This window comes from Aythya fuligula, chromosome 3 (genome assembly GCF_009819795.1).
Source record: "Aythya fuligula isolate bAytFul2 chromosome 3, bAytFul2.pri, whole genome shotgun sequence".
In the NCBI taxonomy this organism is placed as follows: domain Eukaryota; kingdom Metazoa; phylum Chordata; class Aves; order Anseriformes; family Anatidae; genus Aythya; species Aythya fuligula.
In genome coordinates, this window is record NC_045561.1 from 68,873,298 (window position 1) to 68,895,081 (window position 21,784).

Sequence of the window (21,784 nt, forward strand, 5' to 3'; positions counted from 1 at the left end):
GTTTTCCAGAAGAGATCACACATCTTCAACCTATTGGCAAACTGTGTCTGGACCTGTGTCAGGGTGATATAGCTATGCATTAAGCTAGATTTATTTTTACATATACACACCTACCCATACAGAGAGCGCACAGTACATTTTAGGTAGCGTAGCCAAGCACTAGGAGCACCAGCAAAACATGGCTACTGAAATTTCACCTGGGAGACACGCACAGAGCAGTTTCCTAGACCTACACCCCAATAAACCTCAACGGCGCTGTGCTCCCCAGCCTCCCCTTGAGGCGTCTCCTCCTCTGGAGACACCCAAACCCCACCTGGACGCCCTCCTGCGTGGCCAGCCCCAGCCGCCCGGATGCCGGCACCCCTCAGGCACCCCCCGACCCCAAGCACCGAGGGGCCGGGCTCAGCCCCTCAGCCCCCACCGGGAGGGCCCTGCCCGGCCCGGCCCCGCCCCGCCCCGCCCCGCCCGCGGGCTCCCGCTGCCCTCGAGCGCCCCCGCGCGCAGCCGCCGGGCGCCCGTGAGGGCGGCGGGCGGGCGGGCAGGTGCGCGGCGGCGGCTGCGGCGTGAGGCAGCGCTGGGGCCGCGGCTGCCCGCCGCCCCTCCCGGCCGGCTGGCTGGCTGGCTCGCTGCGGCTGGCTCCTTCTCCTCCATCCTCCTCATCCTCCTCCTTCTCCTCCTCCTCGTCCTCGTCCTCCCCCAGCGGCTCGGGAAGGCGCCCGTCGGTGGGTGCCCTCCCCCGGCCCCTCCGCCCGCCGCCCCGCCGAGCCCGGCCACCACCATGGCGCGCGGGAGGTAAGCGAGACCCCCCCCCCCCCCCCCCAGCCTTCCTCATCCTCCTCCTCCTCAGCGCCCCGGCACCTGCCGGGCTGGGCTCGGGCTCGGCCCGGCGGGACGCTGCGGCAGCCCGACGCCAGGGGGCGGCCCGCCGCTGACACGGGATGGCGGGGGCCGCCCCGGGGAACCGGGAGAAGAGAGGGGGGGGGACACACACACACACACGGGTGCGAAGCGTGGGGGCCGCCGGGCGGCGCCTTCAGCCCTCGGGGGGCAGCGGGGAGGGGAGGGGCGGAGGTGGAGGGTGAGGGTAAGGAGGGGAGGGGGGGGGCAGCGGTAACCGGCGGCGGGGCCGCGGGGCCGGGGCGGGGCCGTGCGCGGGGTTTAAACGCGAGCGGGGCCGCCATTTTGAATGGCTGGCTCCCTGCCGCTCCGCCACCGGCACCGGCACCGAGGGGCGGCCGGGGAGGGAGAGCGGGGCCGCGGGGGGCCGGGCCGGGCCGGGCTGGGCTGGGGGGGAGCGGGGCCGGTAACGGGATCCGCCGGTGCCGAGCGGGAGGTGGGGACGGCACCGCAGGGGCGGACGCGTGGTGCTGAGGGGGAGAGCGCCCCGGCAGCGCCGGCCCTGCCCCGTGGCCGCCGGCACCGCGGGAGCCGGGCGGAGCCGCCCCCGGGCTGCGGGCGTGGGCGAGGCCGGCGGCTGCCTCCTCCTCCTGCTGCTGGTGCCCGGGAAGCACAATGGTGTTTTCGCCTGCTGCTTGCCTAACGGGGTCTGGCCGCGCTTCCGTGTCGAGCACCGGCGGCCCCGGTGAGATGCAGCGAGCAGGGTGTAGGGGTAAGGCACGCAGCGAGTGGCAGCGGCGGTAGGTGACCTGAAGGGAGGGTTACCTGCAGGGTTAGCTCCGGAGCAGCGCATGGAGGTGAGCTGCCCGAGCTGCTGCGGGGTGAGGTGTGGCCGTCCCCGGAACAGATCTGACAGCTCCAGGTTCATTTCAAATCTCTCTCTGTCTTAACACTGGGGAATTATCCACTCTGAGCTGATAAACATATTACCTAAAGAGATTTGATTCGTTTGCTTGTTTTTCTCTTCCCGGTTGTTAATTTGCTCGCACCTGCTAATAGGCTGTGTGGCATTCTCCCAGTGGTGGGGAAAGAAGACACAGTGATACTCTACCAGTTCGGCTAAAGATTTTACAATTTTCCCTTACGTAAACATCCCGCTTTTCTTTTTAAATAGGCCGTACGCAGGGTTGTTTTTTCCCCACCTCGCAGGCTGTCCTGGAATTTCACATCTTGCTTGCAAGTGCTGTTAATAGTTACAGGTATAGAGAAACACCCTGTCACAAGCAAGGCATCAGTTATTAATAAAACAATTACACTTAAATTTGGTTGTAATTAATTTAAATATCTGGATGCAATATTGCATTAAAGAGCAGTAGTGCTTATTAGATTGATACCTGCAGGCATTGCTTTACAAAACTACAACAGTGATTTATGTTTTAAAACATACAAAAAAACATGGGAAGGAAACTCTAGGGGGGACAATGCTGTCAGGCTTGTTTGGAGAACAGCTGATAAGAGAGGCAACTAAGCCACAGTTCTTTAAGGAATTGCACTGTTTTTTCCCCTCGGTATAGAGTAGTAAGAATCAATACTGAATTAAATTATTACCTTAATTATTAATACACCGGGAAGCCAAGTTTCCTTTGCTGTAGTGAAACAAACCCTGGTAGGCAGCGGCAGAAGTAGTGACCAGGGCTGGTGTTACCCTGTGCAGTAGGAACAGGAGGGGTAAAAATTGTGCCTGTGTTGCTGTGCTGGAAACAAACGGCTGCCTTTTGTGTTGGAAACTCCTTCCGTGAAAGGCACGTGCCTTCAGTTTCAGCAGCGCCTCATTTTTTTAATTTTGACGTGGGAATGCATTACCCGGTGTGCGTTAGCGTTTCAGAAGAGGAAGAGCGCTAAACGCACGAAGGAGAAAAGACCCAGAGCGGTTCCCTCCTAGGCCTGAGCGGCTGCTGCCTGTAGCACCGCCAGGCTGCAGCGCTCAGCCTCGGGCTGCCACAGCGCCGAGGAGCGGCAGGACCCGTGCTCCCCCCCCGCCTGCAGACCCCTCCCGGGGGAGGCTGCACCCAGCGGGCCCGGGGGGGCTGCACCCAGCGGCCGGCCCCGTGCCCGCCCCGTCGGGCTGGGCTGGGCTGGGCTGGGCTCGGCCGGCGGCTGTCGCTGGCCGCAGTGCTGAACGGCGCCCTGCCGCCGGGGGCTGGGCTCGGCTCGGCTTTGCCCGGCTCGGCTCGGCTCGCAGGGGCTGGAAGCCGTGCGCTGCTTTGAGCCGCCGGCTGGGCTCGTGGAGAGGCGCCGGGAAAGGGAACAGGAGAGCAGCGGGTGATCGGCGAGCAGCGGGTAACCGCCGGGACAGCGGTGCGAGAGAACACAGGCAGCCTTAGCAGCGATGCGAGCACAGATGCAGGCTTTCTTTCTCGGAAAAGAGGCGTTGCGTTTCGCAAGGCGTGCAATCTGGAGTCATTTTATTTTCCCGAATTCGCTGTAAGGTGCCTCGGCATCTCCGCTCCACGAAAAAAAAAAATATATATATATATATATATAATAATAAGGTTGGTTTGTTTTTTCCACCGCACAGACAAGTGTTCATTTGCTGTCATTGCACGCTGCGTGTAATGCGGTTGCATAATAAAAACCGAATGCACCCCCCGGTTTGGCGTGTAGACGTCAGAAAAAAGAAAAACAACCCGAGATGTTTCGTACGTGAGGATACAAAATTTAAAAACGTGTGGACTTTTTAACATGCTGCTTCTAAAAATAGAATGAATTGATATCCAGGGTCTTCAAATTAAAGGTCAAAGGTGACAAACCGGGACAAAGGTCACGCAGCTCATTTTCAAGCAATCAGTTTCTAGTTTTTTCACGGTTGAACAAAAGCTTAATTATACAGAAAAGCAAGGACTGTAATATTTAACTAGTCGGTTTTAACAGAGAAATAGAGGTAGTTTTACACAATTCCTTCCTTTCTCGAATGTGGCTTAAGCCTGAATATGTGCCACTGTTATTGACAGATGCAGGTTTGTCTAAATTTAAATATTTACATCAATTTCTTAATCTAACATTTAATAATCTACTGTCTGTATTTAGTGAGAAGAAAAGAGTAGCCATTCTGTGTGTTTTCAGTGATCTTAGCAAAGGAGGTATATTCTAGGGATAGATACTATGATTTCAATGAAGTTACATTGCAGGTATTTACATTTTGGCATTGCTGTGCATACCTATTGTTCACAGCAAAGCACTTCTCTTCCCAAAAATCCAGCTTTGAGTCTGCAGCATTCTCCATGTCAGTGTCCAGTAATTGCACAGACTGTTCACTTAACTAGTATGTACATATGTGATTATTGTTTCATTATAAGCAATGTTGTATTTTTTCGCTACTTAAGATTTGGGATTGTTAACTATTTGAAGGTGTTATTTCAGTATTTCCACTAATAGTATCACATATACCTTAAACCCAGTCTCCCTAATATTCTAAGCATATTTAATAAATATTGTGTAGGTAACATTTGATACATACTTGCACCAGGTGCAATATTGCAACACCTGTGATAATGTCCACAAATTATACTGTTAAAATTTGTATCCTCTCTGGTATTTTTGTGTTGCATAGTAAGTTTTTACTTTTCTTTCAGATACTATCTCTTGCACAAGTTCACTGATGCATGCACTAATTTTTAAAGATTTTAAACTTTGATTTTAGAGATCATGACTTTTTAGTTATATATCACTGATATTCCTGTGTTCTTTTTTCTAATTTGAATTAATAAACTATCTACACTAAAATGTATAAAAAATGACCATTGCATTACTTTATTTGCTTGGTTGTTTTAAACAGTGACTTATAAGGTTTGATATATAGGACTACTCTAAGCTCCAGTTAAAATTAGAAAAATACCATATACCCTGCACAATCCGTGATTAATCCAAAAATTAATGTTGGTGTTTCAAATATAGACACCAATCTATTGTTTCACTTGTATATCCTTTGGTTTGATCATTTTATTATTTGTTAAGTGTCAATATTAATATTAGCTCATTATGAAAAAAATATGCCAAAAGAATCCATATGTAAATCTATTGACATTCTCAAATAATAACTAAGTGATCAAAAATAAAATTCTATGTTTTGTAGGTTAATGGCATGTAAAAATAAAACAAAGATTATGTGCAAGGGAAAGGATACGTCAAAGATTAAGGGGAAATTCCATGAAAACAAATATTTGGTAAATGTAAAAAAATCTCTGAGAGGAGACCATACTAAAGTTATTATAAAAACAAATAAAAGCCTGTAGAATATTTTTTCAAATAAAACTTGTAGTAGTGTAATCACATTCGATGGGATGATAAACTCTTAGTTGCCAAGTGTATTTTTATAACCTAAACAAAAGTTGTAAATTATACATTTTTTTTATAGAACACCTTTAATCCTGGTTAAATAAAGGTTTTGCATTGAGAAAAAGCACATAGAATTCTGGATAAAAAATGTGATATTTCTACACTGAATGTGAGCAATACACATTCAATATGGTGTAACTAGGAACAATGGGAAAGGTTTTTCCTTTAACTAAAAAAATAAAAATTTAATTCATCTTGTTACCATAGTGGGTGTACACGTCTTTCTTTATTTGGCCATTAAAGTATATATGTGCAGGGCTTATATAGTATTGTTTTGTTTGCAAACAGATTTTATTACTTATTTATAAACTTAGAAATTATGTTGTTTTTCACATGCATAAATAACTACAAAATAAGTTAATGATCAAACTATGAAAAATATATTGGTCTATCTATGACTTATAACTTGTGGCATCCAAAGGATTTTTCCATAACAAGTAATTGATTTAAATATTAAAAAAAAAAAAAAAAACACTCTGAAAACAAAATAATAAAATCAGAAGGTAGTTTCTCATAATTTCATTTGCTTAGGAACATACAGAACACATGGTAAATCAATTAGAGACAATTTCAAAATACCCACAGTAACTGTAAATAGGGAACAAAATACTGCAAATACAAACAAAGCAGGAAAAAGAGGTGTTAATTCTTTTAAATAGTCATGCTTTTTTTTTTTTTTTAAAGTCATCTTTGACTCTTACAAAACATTGGTTTCAAGTTACTTATTCCACTTTTTAAAAAATCATTCAGTTGCTTAACCTACATACATCTAAATGCAGAGTGTATTAAATTAGATTATACTAAGTCAAATATGCTTAAGATGAGAACCATGTATCTAATTTCAATTCTGAAGTCAAAATAATCTTGTTCACCATGTTGCTTTAATATGGTATTAAAGTTTTAATCTAAATGAATCCTAAATATTTTTAATGCCAAAATACTGCCCATATATAACAATAGTATTACGTTTTAAAGAAAAACTTTGATCCTATTTATATAGTTGGCAGGGTTTCACTGGCTTTGAATCGGATACAGTGTGATTTATTGTTCCTTTTGTATTGGTCAAAAGAATCAGATTCATAACAGTGCTGGCAGCACATTTTACCTTTCTCTGTTCCTGTCCCCACTGTAGTCAAATGACAATCTTACAGGCAGCTAAAAGTTGCATAACTGTATGTTTCATCTTAAAAAGTGTGTGCTGCCTTTTTTAAAAACTAGGCTATGCTTAGCCTCTTCTTATATCTGGGTAAAGCATACCTCAGCTATTACCAAGTGATTTTATTTACTTCAAACCATATTTACCACTTCAGAGCAGTTACAGAACAGGGTCCAGTTAGAACAGAAAGACCAGATTTTCATTTGCTATTGTTTAATGCATTTTCTTGAACCAGCACTTTCGAAATGTTTCAGCATTGATGCTTGAAATTCTCACATGCACTTGCTTTTATATTCGCTTGTTAATACTGTAATGGACGAAGAAGTGTGGAAGAAAACAAATTTTGACTAGACTAAATGAAATCGTGTTTTTTTTTTTTCTTTCTGTGATTATGTAAGGATACTGACGCACAAGTGTCCAACTTCAGAACCTTTTTTCATTCTATTCTAATTATTTTACTTAATGAAACAAAAGCAGGAGAGTTAAAACTATGAAAACATCTCAGGTGCAAATCCATTATTTAGAACTGTACATTAAAAAAAAAACAAAAAACAAAACAAAACACACATGTAAATATTCTTAAAACAAGTTTAAAAGTTAAATGAAGTTTGAAGTTTTTTGTCTGTTTGGTTTTGACTGTTTCAAAAGATAAACAACAAAGTTTATTAATTATAAAATGTTAATAGAATATAAAAATATGAAGATTATTCTATGCTCTTTCTATGCTAGGGTTCTATATTAAAAGGTTTTCAATTTTTGATATATTTTCCAGCATTCATCATTTTAAGTCTTCACTACTGATGAATTCTACTAAGGAGCTCCCTTACCATTGGCATGTTTCCCCCTGTTCCTTTCCTCTTTATAATGTTGTTGCAACATGAAGCACTGATGTTCTTTTTTTCTCAAATTCTGCACTGTGACAGTTCTTAGAGTATCCATTCTTAAAAAAAATACTGGTGGCTTTACTGCATGGAAGAAATTAGTCTCCCAGCTACCACTGCCTGCAGAAGAAGCAGGTTTAACATCTGAAAAATTATTTTGACTTATTTTTTGAGAAAATCGTGTAACTTATTTAAATATGAATAAGTGTTTGTTTTACCTTCATCCAAGCAATTACGTTTCTAAATCTTTTAGGTAGCAAGCTTGCTTAATCTAGTAAGTTTACGATCTGAAAATCAAAACACTGCTTATCGATTTTTTAAAGCAAAATAGGTATAAACTTACTATTATTTTCCAGTGACCAATAAGATGTTGTCAAAAACTTCTTATTGTCAAAAACGATGTAAGTTGTTAGATAAGTAAGTCGAATTGTACAATGTGCTAACTGTAATGTGGTGGAGGTGCACTACTGTTTTTGTCTGTCAGTTTGTCTTTAACTCCTTTCATTGTGTTTCCTATCCTGCAATAATTCCATATGGTGTTCAGCTGCATTATTTGTTGTGCCTGTTGTCACAGAATCCTTCTGCACACTGTGAATGCAGTTTGGATTGCTTTCAAAGTTACCTTTTCTCTAAAAATGTCTTGCTGTCCAGTACATAATTCCTAAATAGTTGTTTGTTATTTGCAGTTGTAAAGTTAATGTAAATGCCAAGATAGTTTCGGAACTAACATACCAAAATACTTTTTTCCATTTTGTGTAGTACAGGGAGGCATAGGAGAGTTGACCATCAGTCGTTTCATAATCCAAACTTGCTTCCATTTATGTGTGACAGACTTCTTATGACTTTCAGTAGGAAAGTACTGAAAATAAAATACATGCCAATCAGTTTCCCATTTAAACTATCTGGTTCCAACATGAGTTCAGGCTTTTCTATGCTAACATCCCTTGTGGCAAGTTTTGTGTGTCGTATTGGGAAGCAAGTTATTACAACTACTTTATAGTAGTTGTAATCTGTAATGTACATGTAATATGTACATGTAACATGTACATAATGTAATGTAAATTGTAATGTACATTAAAAAATGCCCCCTTCTACTTAATAATAGTAATAATAATAAAGAATTACACCCCCTTCTACTCACATGTTTATGAGTGTTTTCAAATATGCAATGCTTAACGTATATTTTGGAAGAGTGATACTGGAAACAAGAATAACTTATTTGTGCTGTTTTCTGCTACAGTTTTTAAGAACTGTGCTTTACCCCTTCGAGTCCCAACACTACTCCCCTAAATATTTATTTTTAATCCCTTCATAAACTGAAGCAGACTACATGTCAAAGCCAAGAACGGATCCTTTACTCTATGCTTGCATATTTCATTATGTTGCATAAATAATGCAAGTAAATCTGAAAGACACAAAAGCCACATAGCCACAGGTTGGCAGAACAAAGAAGCAGGCACAGAGATTGGGCTTCAGTGCTTGAAGGTGTAAAAGCGGGGTTAGGTTCAATACAAAGCAAAAGTCCACACAATTCTTGTGGAAAACTTAGTTATTAGTAAAGAAGAGGAACAGAATTCACTTGTTACAGTTGTTGCACTGAAAGGAAAGATAGTGCCATCCCATTTTCCAACTTCTGGTGTTTGTAAAGGACTCAGGATAGCTGGCTGTAGGGGAAAAGGAAGTTAGGGAAACTTGATTCTCATTTGTCCTTACCATTCATCTTCAGGCTTTGCCAAGTCCTACTGGGATATCCTATTTTTTTAGGAAAAAGGAAAAAAAAAAAAAAGGCAGAATAACAGTCGGGGCATGCTCTTAAAATGGGAAAAAGATAAATCTCAGATTTCTTAAGGAGATTCAGGCTTACATCAAACAGGAGGATAATGTGTGCTTTGGATGGGTTTTAGTTAAAGTGGATTAATCAAAAGGTAGCAGAGGGAGGGTGATGAGGACAGGCTTGTAGCAGGTGAGTTTGTGCATGCTCCTATCTATTCATCTTTCATTTATTAAACAAACTGGATAGCCGAAGTAACAAGCTGACTTCAAAAATAAGGTCTTTTCCTCCATGCTTCTTACCATCTGTGGCACTTGCTTTCTGTATGATATTTTTACAATTTGATATTTGTACATAATTAGACCGTTCTTAGCTAGAACAAAAGTACACTTTCCATGGAGCTTCAGCAAAGCCAAACATCTGTATTTTATGACTAATTGCTTTTGTTCTCCTGGAGACTTAGCGTGTAGCATTATCACAAATTATGCTCTGCGATTCTATAGCTGATGTAATTGAAAGCATTTTTGTATTGATACTCACAGATTCGCAATGAGTTACAGTTTTGACCATGGAAGAATGCCAAAGAATAATTCTTACTACTTTTTAAATCATATACAGCGTATGACTGAGTGCTTAATTTGTACAATTTAAGCGTAGTAAAGACAAGAGTCGCTAGTTCTTAAGTTACCTATTGCGATTAAATATTGATAAAGGAAAAGAACACCTTCCAATATCCTGCAAATCTGTGTCTCTTCCCTCTGCTGTCATCAGCTGCAGAGCTTTTATAGTAGGACAATGCTTTTAAGGATGCTTTAAAAGAAGAGGGGGAGAGGGAGTCGGCTGGGTTTTATGCCATGTCTCGGTTATCTCTTTGTGGTTCTGATGAGCTAGGTAAGTCTGGCACAGTTAATAAGTTTACAGGTCACTTCACAGAGTCAATGCGCTGGCATTTTATGGCCTTTTAATGAGCCGTTAAACTGGAGCAGGGGTAATTAAATATGGTACTCGGGTACAGCGTACACAGCACTGACTCCGGCTCTCTGATTTTAGGTTCCTCGGCAGACGATGAGGTCATTCAGGAAGGTCTCCTCAGGCTCAGGTCAGTCTCTGCTACAGCTCCTTGCGCGGCTGACTTTGTGAAACCGAGGCACTGCAGCGCTGGCGCCCCGCTGCCTCACGGCGCGCCCCGCGCGATGCGTTTTCCTGGAAGGAAAAGCGAAAAATCAGTAATTTCCATTAATTTCCCCCACGGGCTCGGCAGCTCGGGCTGCACCCTGAGCGTCGTGCGGGACACACGAGCCCCGTGAGGGGTGCGCGGGCGGCGCCCCCCGCCCCGTACCTGCCCCGCGCCCTGACCGAGGGCTCACCGCGGCCCCGGCGCATGCGCGGGGCGGGGGCGCGGAGCTGCCCGCGGCGAGGCGCTGCGTCGCCCCGGGAGGCGGCGGGGCCGTGCCCCGCGGGGGCGGCTCGGGGCGGGCGCCTCGCCTCAGGCTACGCCGCCGCGGCCGGTGGGCGGGCGCTGCCCAGGTGAGGGGCAGCACCGGGAGGCGCCCCCGGGGCTGCCCGCAGCCGCGCCGTCGGGCGGCCCGGCGGCTGAGGGGTGGCCGTAGGGGCGGCTGTCCCGGCGGCGCGCTGGGGAGGCGCGGCTGCAGCCGCAGCTCCGCTTTGCAGTGTAAAGCTCGGCGCACGGACACGCGGGAGGGTGCCCGGGGGGTGCCCGGGGCTGGGGGAGGGATCCGGCTTGGGTTGTGTTGCGAGGGACGGAAGACGTCGGGCTCTGGGCTTTAAAAGCGCTGGGAGGGTGACGGATTGGAAAACCGGCACCGCTCGGTTACAGAGTTTGGAGTGAGCTCTTCCTGTGCGTTTGGAAGGACAAAGATCCAGCCCCGTGCCATTGTCTTTACCGAATTAGCGTCCCATTAGCGAAACTTCAGAATAGAAATAGCTCTCGATAGGTGAACTATTACCATTCAGCCCGTTTTGGCTTGACCTGGCTTGTTCTGTAGGATTTTCCCCCTTTATCCTCTTGCTCCCCCCCAACCTACCTCCCCGGAAAAATGTATGGCTGATTCTTAGTGATTGAATTTGGGGATTTTTGGTAAGATGTTTGTGCTCTTTATTTTTCTTTTTTTTTTTTTTCCTTTTTTTTTCTTTTCCTTCTTTTTTTTTTCTTTCTCTCTCTCTCTCTCTCTTTTTTTTTTTTTTTTCGCGGAGAGTTCCCAGCTGGCAACAGCTCTCTACCTTCCACAAAACTTGAAAGGCTGATGTCCCTTGCAGGAAATGAATGAGTCGATAACATCTGACACCAGTGACCAGTCCAGTGACCCCAACCTTAATTCCACTAATACTGGAGGCCTGGAAATCTCAGTAAAGACCCTTCGCAAATCCCCCCCTCCATTTTACAAAATCTCCATTTATTTTACAGTGCGAGTACATGGTAACAAATATTTTTGCAATCAAATAATTTTGCGATCAGTTTTCTTAGTTTTTCATTTATTCATTGAAGAACGTATCGTGATAAATTTTAATTGAAATGAAACTTGCTAACAAAAGACTTTCTTTCTTTTAAATGTAATGAACTCAAACGGCTTGTTTGTGGCTGTTTAACTAAAATTGGAGCCTCCGAGGTGTTTTTCTACCAAAAGTTGGTGGAAGAAATCCGTCTGAAAAAAACCTGAAGACTCTGAAAACGGGGTTGAGCAGGATGTGCTGCCTCTTTTTGAGGGGGTGCCGGCGAGGGCTCGCCCCGTGGCAGCTTGCCGTCCCGCACGCCCCCAGCAAGCGGTGGGCGCACTTTTATCGCCAGGTAGCCTCGGTTTTGCGTTCACGGCTGGGGTTTCACGCGTGTTAGCGTCTCGTGCGTTTATTATCTATTAGAAACGGTCACGGCCGTAAGACCCGAGCCTATACAATTACTGCTGATTGAATATCGTAAAATAATCGCCGAGGCGAAGGGGGGGGGGGGGAGGGAGGGAGGGAGGCTCCGTGCCCGGAGGAATGGTGTATTGCCGGGCGGGTCAGCGTAGGAAGTCGACCTCCTCTGTTGAAATAACCCGTAGGAAATTTACGGTTGAGGACTGCAGAGGAATGCCAGGATTTAGCGCTGCTGCTCCCCTCGCCCGCCCGCTCCTGCGCCCACGCCGCTGCCCACCCGGGCGTGCCTTGCGCCCGGCGCTGCCGGCCGGGGACAAAGGGCGCAAACGGGACCCGGGGGAGCTGAGGAGGAGGATTTCGGGGGATCCGAGGAGGAGGATTTCGGGGGATCCCGGTGCCCTCCCCGGCCGCGCCGCCCCCCGAACACAGCAAGTGCGCTGCGGGTGGGTGGGGAGCGCAGGGGCGGCTGAGCCGCAGCGCCTCGCGGCTCCCTTCACACCTTGACGGCAGCGAGCGGAAAATAAAGCGGAGCGCGCTGAATTGGTGCTGGAGGTGGTTGGTGGTTTTTGTTTTCCACGCTCCCACAAGACGGCAGGGGCTGGCGGGCTGCGGGTGCCGCGGGGGCGCGCCCCGGGCAGCACCAGGCGGCCGCGCCGGGCTGGGCCCCCCCGCTGGTGGCCCGGCCCCGAGGCAGCACCGCCCGGGCAGCCCTGCGCGTCTTCTCTTTGTCTGCTGCCTCCGGCTTGCTTTTTTTTTTTTTTTTTTTTTTCCGCCTTCCTCCTCTCTAGCAAATCCTTTTCTCTGGTAGCGCCCCCTCCTTCCTCCTCCTCCTCCTCCTCCTCCTCCTCCCCCTCTCCTCCGCGCTCCCGGGGAACAATCGCCGCCGCCTGAGGTTCGCCCCAGCCCTAGGCTCGAAGACCGGGCTCTTATTTAGGAAGTCATTAATCACATCCCCTCCCCCGGAAAGAGATGGCGGAGAAACCTGTGAAGTGCAATTCCTCGCCCCGCTCCCCCTCCCCCCTCCCGAAATGTCCCGAAGCGCGCCCCCGGCCCGGGCCCGGGCCCGGGCCCGGCGGAGGTGATAGCGCGCACCCGCGGCGCGCTCCCGCCCGCACGGGTGGGCACGGCACGGCCGGGGCGCGGGCACGTGGGGGCGGCTCGTCCGCGCGCACCTGGCCCCGCGCGTGCCCGCGCGGCGGGGTCCCGCGGCCCTCGCTAGGGGGGTTGGGGGGCTGGGAGGGGGCGGTGGGGAGCGTGAAGAAGCGAGCGGGTAAAAAGGGAAAGGCAAAAAAAAAAAAAAAAAGGAAAAGGAAGAATAAAAAGGGGAAGGAAAAAAAAGGGGGAAAGGAAAATAAAAAGGGAAAGGAAAAATAAAAAGGGAAAGGAAAAAAATGGGAAAGGAAAAATAAAAAGGGAAAGGAAAAAAAAGGGGGGGGGGAAGGAAGAGAAAGGGGAAATAAAAAAAATAAAAGGGAAAGAAAAAGAGGAAAGACAAAAAAAGAAAACAAAAAAAAAGGAAAAGAAAAAAAAAGGGGAAAGAGGACAAAAAAAAAAAAAAAAAGGAAAAAAAAAGGGGGTAAGGGAAAAAAAAGGAAAGGAGGCGCTGGAAATTCGGCGTTCATTCATAAATTACCGCGGCGTGTCAGCCCGCTTGCAATGGCGATTGGCTGCGCCTGCCTCTCGCCAACCCCTCCAGGATCCGATGCGAAATTAGTAGCAAGAAAGCATGTAATTGACAAAGTCACGTGTGCGCAGGGGGCCAGAAACCGAGCGCGAGAGAAAGGGGAAAATCCAAAGAGGGAACGCACATTAGACCATGCGAGCGAAATTTGGGATCGTTCAAAATCAGGATGTTAGGTTAATGCAGAAGACCGCTTCGAGCCAAAGGGAAAGTTTTCATCTCACGAGTTTGGAGCAGAGGGCCCGTGGGGCAACATGGCCGAAGGTTAATTCTCTCTTTTTTTTTTTTTTTTTTTTTCTATTGTTTTACTCTGATTTTCGCTCGCTGCCTCGCTCGCTCTCCCCCCCTCTCCCTCCCTTCTCCCCCCTCCCCGGCTCCCCCCTCTCGCCGTCCCCCCCCCCCCCTTTTTTTTTTTTTTTTTTTTTTTTTTTTAATCGGCCCGCGCAAGGGGGCTTGCTGCAAACCCATTGTTACGGCTCTCCAAAACTGTTCCGTACCGCCCACTCCGATTCAGGGCTGGAGAAGCTTTCAGGGGGCTATTGTTTGAATTGTTCCTGTTTGATTAAGCGCAGCCGCGGTGGTGGGATGAGAAAACGCTGGTACACCTGTCCCAACTTTAATCGAAAGTTTATTCCGAGGAGGGATGGATGCGCGTTGCAAAATAGTGGTTTCCGCGCGGCGTGTGCAATAAGCCAGTTGTGCAATCGCCCCAATTTGGCTTCTCCTCTCCCTTCCACCCCTCCTGAGCCGGCCTCCCCCCCTCGCCCCCCGCTCCTGCGCCCTGCAACGAGAGACTAATTTGGCTGCGAGTTGCTCTTGAGCTATGGGATCGGTCTTAAAGCAGCAATACTCAAGTAAAGTATCGCCTTCTGCGCTGTAATGTGGCTGAAAGATGGAGTTAAATGGAAAAATACACGTATGTAGCGAAACGTGGGCTGCTGCCCTGTGCAGGGCGAGAGGGAGAGCCTCCGCGCACGGGGTTTCCTCTCCGTAACCTCTGGTGATTTTATTATTATTATTTTAATTATTTTTAACGCGTTTTGGGGAGAAGGTTGTTTATTTTTGAATTTAGGAGAAAAAAAAAAAAAAGCTCTTTTCGCAGTTTGTTTTTGATTGCGTTGTGTTCGCTTTTTTTTTTTTTTTCTTCTGTTTCCTCGGAAGTAACTCCTTTACACAGTGGCCAAAGGATGTTACCAGAATTTAACTCTGCTTTGCATCTTGTCCCCCCCTCTCTCTTTTCTCCCCCCCCCCACACCCCATCCCCCCCCGCCTTTCCCTCTTCCTCAGCAGGGGCGAGTAAAGGTGGAGAGGAGCCCGGGAAGTTGCCGGAGCAGGAAGAAGAGGAGGAATCCCAGGTTTTGCACGGAACCGGCCATTGCAAATGGTTCAATGTGAGAATGGGATTCGGGTTCATCTCCATGAGTAACCGAGAGGGAAGCCCCTTGGAGTCTCCAGTTGATGTCTTTGTACACCAAGTAAGACCCATTTTTGTCTTCCATCTCTGCCTGCCGCTTCTGATTGAGCTCAGTGGGGCTCCGGTTTCACGTGGAGAGAAGTAACCTGTTTTTTCCTAGGCATTTAGGTACATCTGTAATTAAAAAGTCGCCTTAGGTAATTGTTTTGTTGGCAGCACACAATTGGAGTAAATAAGATCGTTAGATTGAGCACAGCCTCTGCGGCCGAAGATTTGTGCAAAAGGATGATGTTGTTTCCTTGTCTCTTACTCCTCAATTTAAAAAATTTCCCGTGTGATTTATTTATTTTTAAATGCTACATTTTTCTTTTTAACCACGTTTATAATTTGTCACCCCACCGGTCGGGAGCAGATACGCTTTTCCTTGGAATCTGCTTGAAACTAAAGTCAGAAAGGGATAAATAAAGATCTTTTCCTTTAGGTAACGTTTGAATGCATTTTAAACACTTTTCTTGTAAACCTCGAATTGTTTTTTAAAAGCTCGTTTGAGATTAGTTAGTGCAATTGAGGCATAATTATAGTGTTATTTTGCAGTAATTCAGGCCTGAGAGTGTCCCCGTGGTGATAAACTGAAACACGCGTGTGGTTTGTTTGGTTGATTTTTAAATATTCCTGCCTAGAAAAAAAAAAATGTAACGATTAAGGAGTCAGACCAAAAGCATGGTCTCTGTAAGGCTGTTAGAGAAGAAGCCCGTGGCCATTGTTTTTATTTTTAAGCATACCAGCATGAACGGTGTTGCTGTTGTGAATGTGGAAGCCTGTATCTGAATGCCTTCAGGTGAAGGAGTTTCAGATGCAGGCGGCTTGTAAAATCGTAAGCTGAAGGGAGCTTTTCCCAAGTTCTGCAGCGTGGTTTGTGGGGAAGGCGTGTGTGTAGACCTCCCCTGGTCCTTGTGTTAGTCTCCAGTTGCAACAGCGCTGTTTTGAATTTCACCGCTCTCCTCTGCGATCAGGGAACAGAGGAGCAGCATCTGATAGGTGAAGAGACCATTTTGGGCTTGGCTAGGGCCATGTTAGGGAGGCAAAAAGGCATCTTAACTTTTTACGTAGTTGTCCATTTTCTATGACGTTTGCAACTCAGGAGGGAGGGTTGTTGCATGACTGCACAGGGAGCCCGTTTTTCTGTTCCATTTGGTGGCCTGGCTTCATTTTGTGCTAGCTTTCACCAGGTTTTTTCGAGCAATGTGCTTTTCATGAATTAATATAAAGGTGACTAAAACTTACAGCGCTTCTGTGGCGTGTGGTCTTGCTCCTTGTGGTGGTGGAATGGATTTCTGACCTCGGCGTGTTAAACATCCCCCATGCCTAAGGGCCTGGCCATCAGTATTTGCTGTTTGCATTTGGAATTACAGACAAAGTGTGGAATTAAGTAGTGAATTTATTGAATTCTTACGCTTCTTGCTTTGTACTGGCATAGAGGTGCCACCCGCCTTTGCTACTACTTTTTTTTCCTTTACGAATTGAATTAAGTAAATACTTACTGAAATAGGATTGTTTGTCCTCCCGTTTCCCCCTCACCGTCTTCCCCTCTTTGTACATTTTTAAGTCACGACATTGCTCTTTATAGTTCTGTAAATTTACTTTATGGTTTATTAAAAAAACAAAACAAAACTATTTTTTCATCTAATTTTACATTAATGCATGTTATTCTTGTTGCTTCTCAAATAATAGAGAACAAGCATTTAAAGTACAGCAGCGTTATTAATAAAAAGATACGTTTGGAAACAATGATATTAGAACTGTGGAAATAGAAAGGTGTTGAACTGCATGATGAGGTGATACATTTAAGTAATATTAGACAAGGTATGGGTGTACCTTGGTGGGCCACAATTGAAAGTAGTCATAGAAAAAAAATTTGGAAAGTCTGTGGTAAATTTGGATTTCTGCTGTGTTGTGCCCACTCCGCTAAAGGATGGAACCTTCTACATGAAGGGAATTTTAGAAGTGTTTGTTAACAATTCAGTAATCTGCAATTTGCCAGTATTTTTAGGTGTCTAAGATATGTCGTGGTGTAAAATGCACTGAAAACCAGCACGTTTTGTTGCACAGGAACTGCGCACCTCAGTCATTCTGAGTGTTTCTTAGAGCTATGTTTTACTGAGCGCATTGATTAATATCCCGTAATGGATTACTCCTAGAACAAAGCAAGTATGTTTCTTGCTTTCTTCTTCCTGATGAAACCTGCAATGTACATAAACTTCACGTTGACATTATCTTCTTTCCATCAGTCCAAAGCAGAATTTTTCTGTTTAAAGAAATGGAGAGAAGCAGCATATATTTTGGTTCCAAGTACGTTTTGGATAATTCATACTGGTATACAGAATGCTTTGTGTTAGCTGGCTACCTGACCGATGGTACCAGTAGCAGCCAGAGCATAAAAATGCCTTTAAATCAGTAATGATATTTAACAGTCGGCTCCTACAACGGAGTAGGCTGCTTGATTGGACCCTATTCTTATTAGTCTCATTTGTTTGAAAAATTTAGTCATGTGAAAGGTTCCTTTCAAGGCAAAGACATTAGTTTATTAATCTGTCGAAACAAAATATTGCTGTTTAAAGCTGCTTTGAAAAGAGTTCATCGTTTAAGTGTGCATGCTTTTCTGCGTGCGATCACCCATTCTGCAATGTTTGTATCTACGAAAATCATTTTGTGGAATCAGGCGGTCTAAGTAGAAGAAAGAAGCTTCCACCTTACTCAGTCCAAGTCTGGTAAAAGCTGGTTTGAACCTAGCGACAATATTTTTATTGCCTTATCTTACCTTTCCTTGGTGAGGTTATGCTCAGTTTATGAGAGCTTGCTGTGAGCAAAAACATCTTGAATGTGGAGTCAAAATTCTTGTAATAGTTTAAGCTCATTATATCTAGTTTTTAAAGCTTGCAGTGAATGATTTTTCTTTCTTCCATCTTGGAGTTCCCCTTGGTTGTGTGCAGATTGTGGTCATATTTTTCTAAAGTCAGTGCTTCACTAATTAAACAATTATATTGATATCTATTTTTAGCAGACAATGCTTGTGTTTAAGCCCCCTCCTTCACTCAGTGAAAATTCTGTTCATGTAACAGCTGCAGTATTGAGTTTTTAACTCTCCCTTTTAAGTCCTTCCTACAGCACTAATCATTTTGATTGATCTACTCTGAACTACCTTTAGGTTGTTGTTACCCTTCTGGTAATGAGGTACCTAGAGTTACAAGCATCATTTCAGGCAGAAACATGTCAGTGATTACATATGTGCATCTGCTGTTTGTGTAACGTAAATAAGGTACACCCATACATTTACACTCCTGTCTTTTATTATTTTTTATTTGCTTTACTCTGATGGTTTGTGTCATTGCCATGTACTGGAGTCATTCAGTATCGTATAACAATTACAAGTTTTTGAGACAACCCATGGCAAATCCAGCAGCGTGCCTAGTCCAGTGTTTCTTCCACAAAAAAAAAAAAAAAAAAAAAAAGTAGCAATGTCAGTCCCTTGTAACTCTTAAATACAAGGACTGTGCACCTTACTTAATTTGGCTCAGTATTGTATTTTGGATTTTTTAATAGGTTAGCATGGAATAGGTAATATAGATTAATTCTCTTTTATGATGTGAATGTTACACATAGTTATGTGTAAACAGCTCTTGATTTTTTTCTTAAATTTAACAAGGGGTGAAACAGACTGGAGAGGTGAAGTGAGCAAAATTTCTTGTGATGCACATGGGGAAAAAAAAAGGTTTTCATTGCTAAGAACTAATAAGAGTTTGAGCTTTAATAAAATCAGGATGTTTGCCTTACTGCATGCTCAAAATTGTACACGCAACTTCTCTACGTTTTTTGAATGCTGGTGGTAAAGTGTAAATGCTCTGGATTCTGTCTTTTGCATATATTTTGCATGGATCATGTCAGAAACCTATACTTTTCTTTGTTAAGCATAAAGCACATACGTTAAAGGTGATACTGAAGGGAAGGGTACCGTGTAAATAGATGCGATTAAATACGTTTGTGAATTTCAAGGGTTATAATTTCATGTTCTGTGTTATATGTTTTTTCAGTGTGAGATGGGTTGATCAGATTAGAAAATGTTTGCTTGGACCTTACTGCAGTCCAAAATTCTTACCGCATTCAGGGATTGATCTAGGATTTCTGAACTGGGACCTTAAAACGTGATCCTTCTTTGGGATGCTCTTTTATGAGATGGGGAGAGGAAGGAAGGGAGGAGCAGCGTGCAGGAGTTGGTGTATTTTGTTTTCTCATTAAAATGAACATGGCTGGTTTGAAATTTCTCACTTTCATCTGAACTTTTACTGTTGCTGCAAGTTACTGTTGTTGCAAGATCTGATAACAATAGAAGAGAGCCTTTTCTTTTTGCTTCTTCTTGCAGTGAGTCTTTCCTGCACTGTTCTGAACTGCACTTTAGTTTGTATATTGTAAATTTTGCTCTTACAGGTACTTGCAGCAATAACATAGAACAAAAGAGAGAGGGAAAATTACTGAGACTGTTGGGGTATGATTATAAGCACAAGAATAAAGGGAAAATTAGACTCCTGAAAAGTCTTTTTTTTCTTTTTTCTTTTTAATTTGGCCAAACATCCTTTTTGATGATGAATCAGGTGCCTGGTCTTTTAGATCCTAATGTTGTAGCTATACTACTTTTTCTAGGATAAGGTTGAGCACGGCATAACACATCGAACACTGTTTCTAATGCTGTGACGTGATTCTGTGCTTTCACAAGGATGAATTCATTCATTCAGCACATCTTTTCCATTTTTGCATTGCTATGGTAGAAGCCTGTAAAAGCTACTTAGTTGTTCAGGAGAACTGGAAGTTCTGGGTGAGCAAGTGAGATCAATATTGCTTCGCTCTTTGTTGTTAAATGGCACATACCAATGCCTGTTTGAAGTACACAAGCCTCCATGCAGCGTGTGTTGTTCCAAACTTGCCTCCCTTGACTTCTGCTGGGGACCAGGCAAACCCGGTCCTAATCAAAACAAAAGTGGCTATCAGGGTTTAGACAGGGAAGCTGAGGAAGGAAGTGAATGTGGAATAACCGTGTCTGCAGTGAGCATGTATATAAGAGATCTGGCAGAGATCAGACCTGTGCTGAAGACGTGGGTGTTGAAGTGCTCGGCAGCCCCACCGCACATAGTCTATGGTGCCGGAGGTCGGGGACAGGCTTTGGCACTCAGCAGCTGTGTTGAGGCATACAGAGAAAGCTGATGTTAAATTATGGGGACTGTGGATTTGTGGTGTACTGCAGAACAGCCTTGTTTGGGATTTTAAAAATTTATTTTAACTACTAAGTAGTCTAAGCCCTACATTTCAAGTCCTACCTGTGGACGCATAGACAGATGGCAAAATACTTCGCTAAGAGTTTGAATATTTAAGACAGTTGACTGAAGAAACTTCTGGTATCTAAGTTATGGAATTGCCATCTGTGAAAATGCCTTCCAGATTTCATCTATTTACATCTAAAACCAACATTACAGTGCATTTTTATCTGTAGATATATGTAGTATTTAAGCGAGAAGTCCCATTAAAGCTAAATGGTATTGATTGGATTTTGCTGAACAAGTTTAAATGTTTACCAGCAAAAATCACGAATGCTGTAAAGACAGAAGCCTGCAATGGGACTATTTTGTTTTAAGGGAGGTCTCCTTCTTTGACAGAGCAAACCCTTCCAGACCATGCTGTCCTTTTCTCCAAGACTGAGGAAGTTGTGCACGGGGGTTGGGATACTGGAAGGAAGAGGATATTTTGTCTGGGGCACAAACAGAAGATACCAAAGCAGATACATGAACCTAAGCTAAAAGGAAATGAATCGTCAAATTGGGAAAAATGTTATCATTGCTTGTCCTGGTTTGCAGCTAGATTATTAGGGTTGTAAGTACATCTAAGCCCGTTCTGAATTTTGTTTCAGATGCTGTACAAATACGCTCTCATCTAAATACTGTTTAATCTGTTAGCCTTACGTAACCCATTTCAGTAAAGGCCTGTTGTCTTTTCCCTACTGATGCCAGTAGAAGCAAGATCAGGCCTGTGAAGTTTCATGGAAGTATATAAAAGAGAATTTAAAGGTTTAATTTAAGATCTTAGAAACCATTTATGATGTTTCTTAAATGAACTCAAATAAGGATATACAGTCTTTCATTCATTTATGTCTTTCATTCCCTGTATGTAAGGGTGTTTTTTCCTTTCTTTAAATCAGCTGAAAGTTATCACTGCGGATACAAAGTTTTTATGACTGATAATTAGCTCTTGTTAAGGGATGGTTGTCCCCTGGACTAGAAGCTTTTGCTTGCTGGTTATCCCTGGTAAAAGCAGTGAATCCTTAAATTGCTTTTACGTGCGCAGAGTATCAGTCATCGCCTCTGTGTGGGGGCTGGGAAGTGCTTCTGCTTGCGCATATTTAGTTGGAGTAATTGGTGTCCAGAGTTTTTCTCAGGTTATGCTGGCTGGTCATGACTTAAAACGAGGGTTAACTCCTTGGGAAGTGGCTAGAGTGAATTCCAGATCCCCACCCCAGCGATGGCTCAGCTGCTTGCAGAGCAGCTGTGGAAACTGCTGCAAGTTTTACAGTCTGCTGTATTAAGGAAAACTGGCACTGATTTTGATTTCTCTTAACATGCAAAGCTGTAATGTGCAGCAGGTCAGCAGCTGCTCTGCAGGCAGCTGAGTTGTCTTTGCAGTAGCAGTGTGGTGAACAGGTGGAGGTTGAACCTCCTACAGCCACCCTTCGTAG

General features: G+C 44.7%; 1 protein-coding gene across 4 annotated transcripts in view; it reads left to right on the forward strand.

The window, feature by feature from the left end:
- Nucleotides 1–741: 741 nt before the first annotated feature.
- LIN28B (lin-28 homolog B) overlaps nucleotides 742–21,784 on the forward strand; it is a 96,451-nt gene continuing 75,408 nt past the window's right edge. The window contains exons 1-3 of one of the 4 annotated variants that reach the window (XM_032184986.1): nucleotides 742–792; nucleotides 10,091–10,139; nucleotides 14,883–15,070. In XM_032184986.1, coding sequence (XP_032040877.1) covers nucleotides 10,106–10,139; nucleotides 14,883–15,070 — 222 coding nt within the window. In that variant the 5' untranslated portion in view covers nucleotides 742–792; nucleotides 10,091–10,105. Of the gene's footprint in view, nucleotides 793–10,090; nucleotides 10,140–13,566; nucleotides 13,860–14,882; nucleotides 15,071–21,784 lie in introns of those variants that run through there. The other 3 variants (XM_032184987.1, XM_032184988.1, XM_032184989.1) reach the window with 3 other exon arrangements.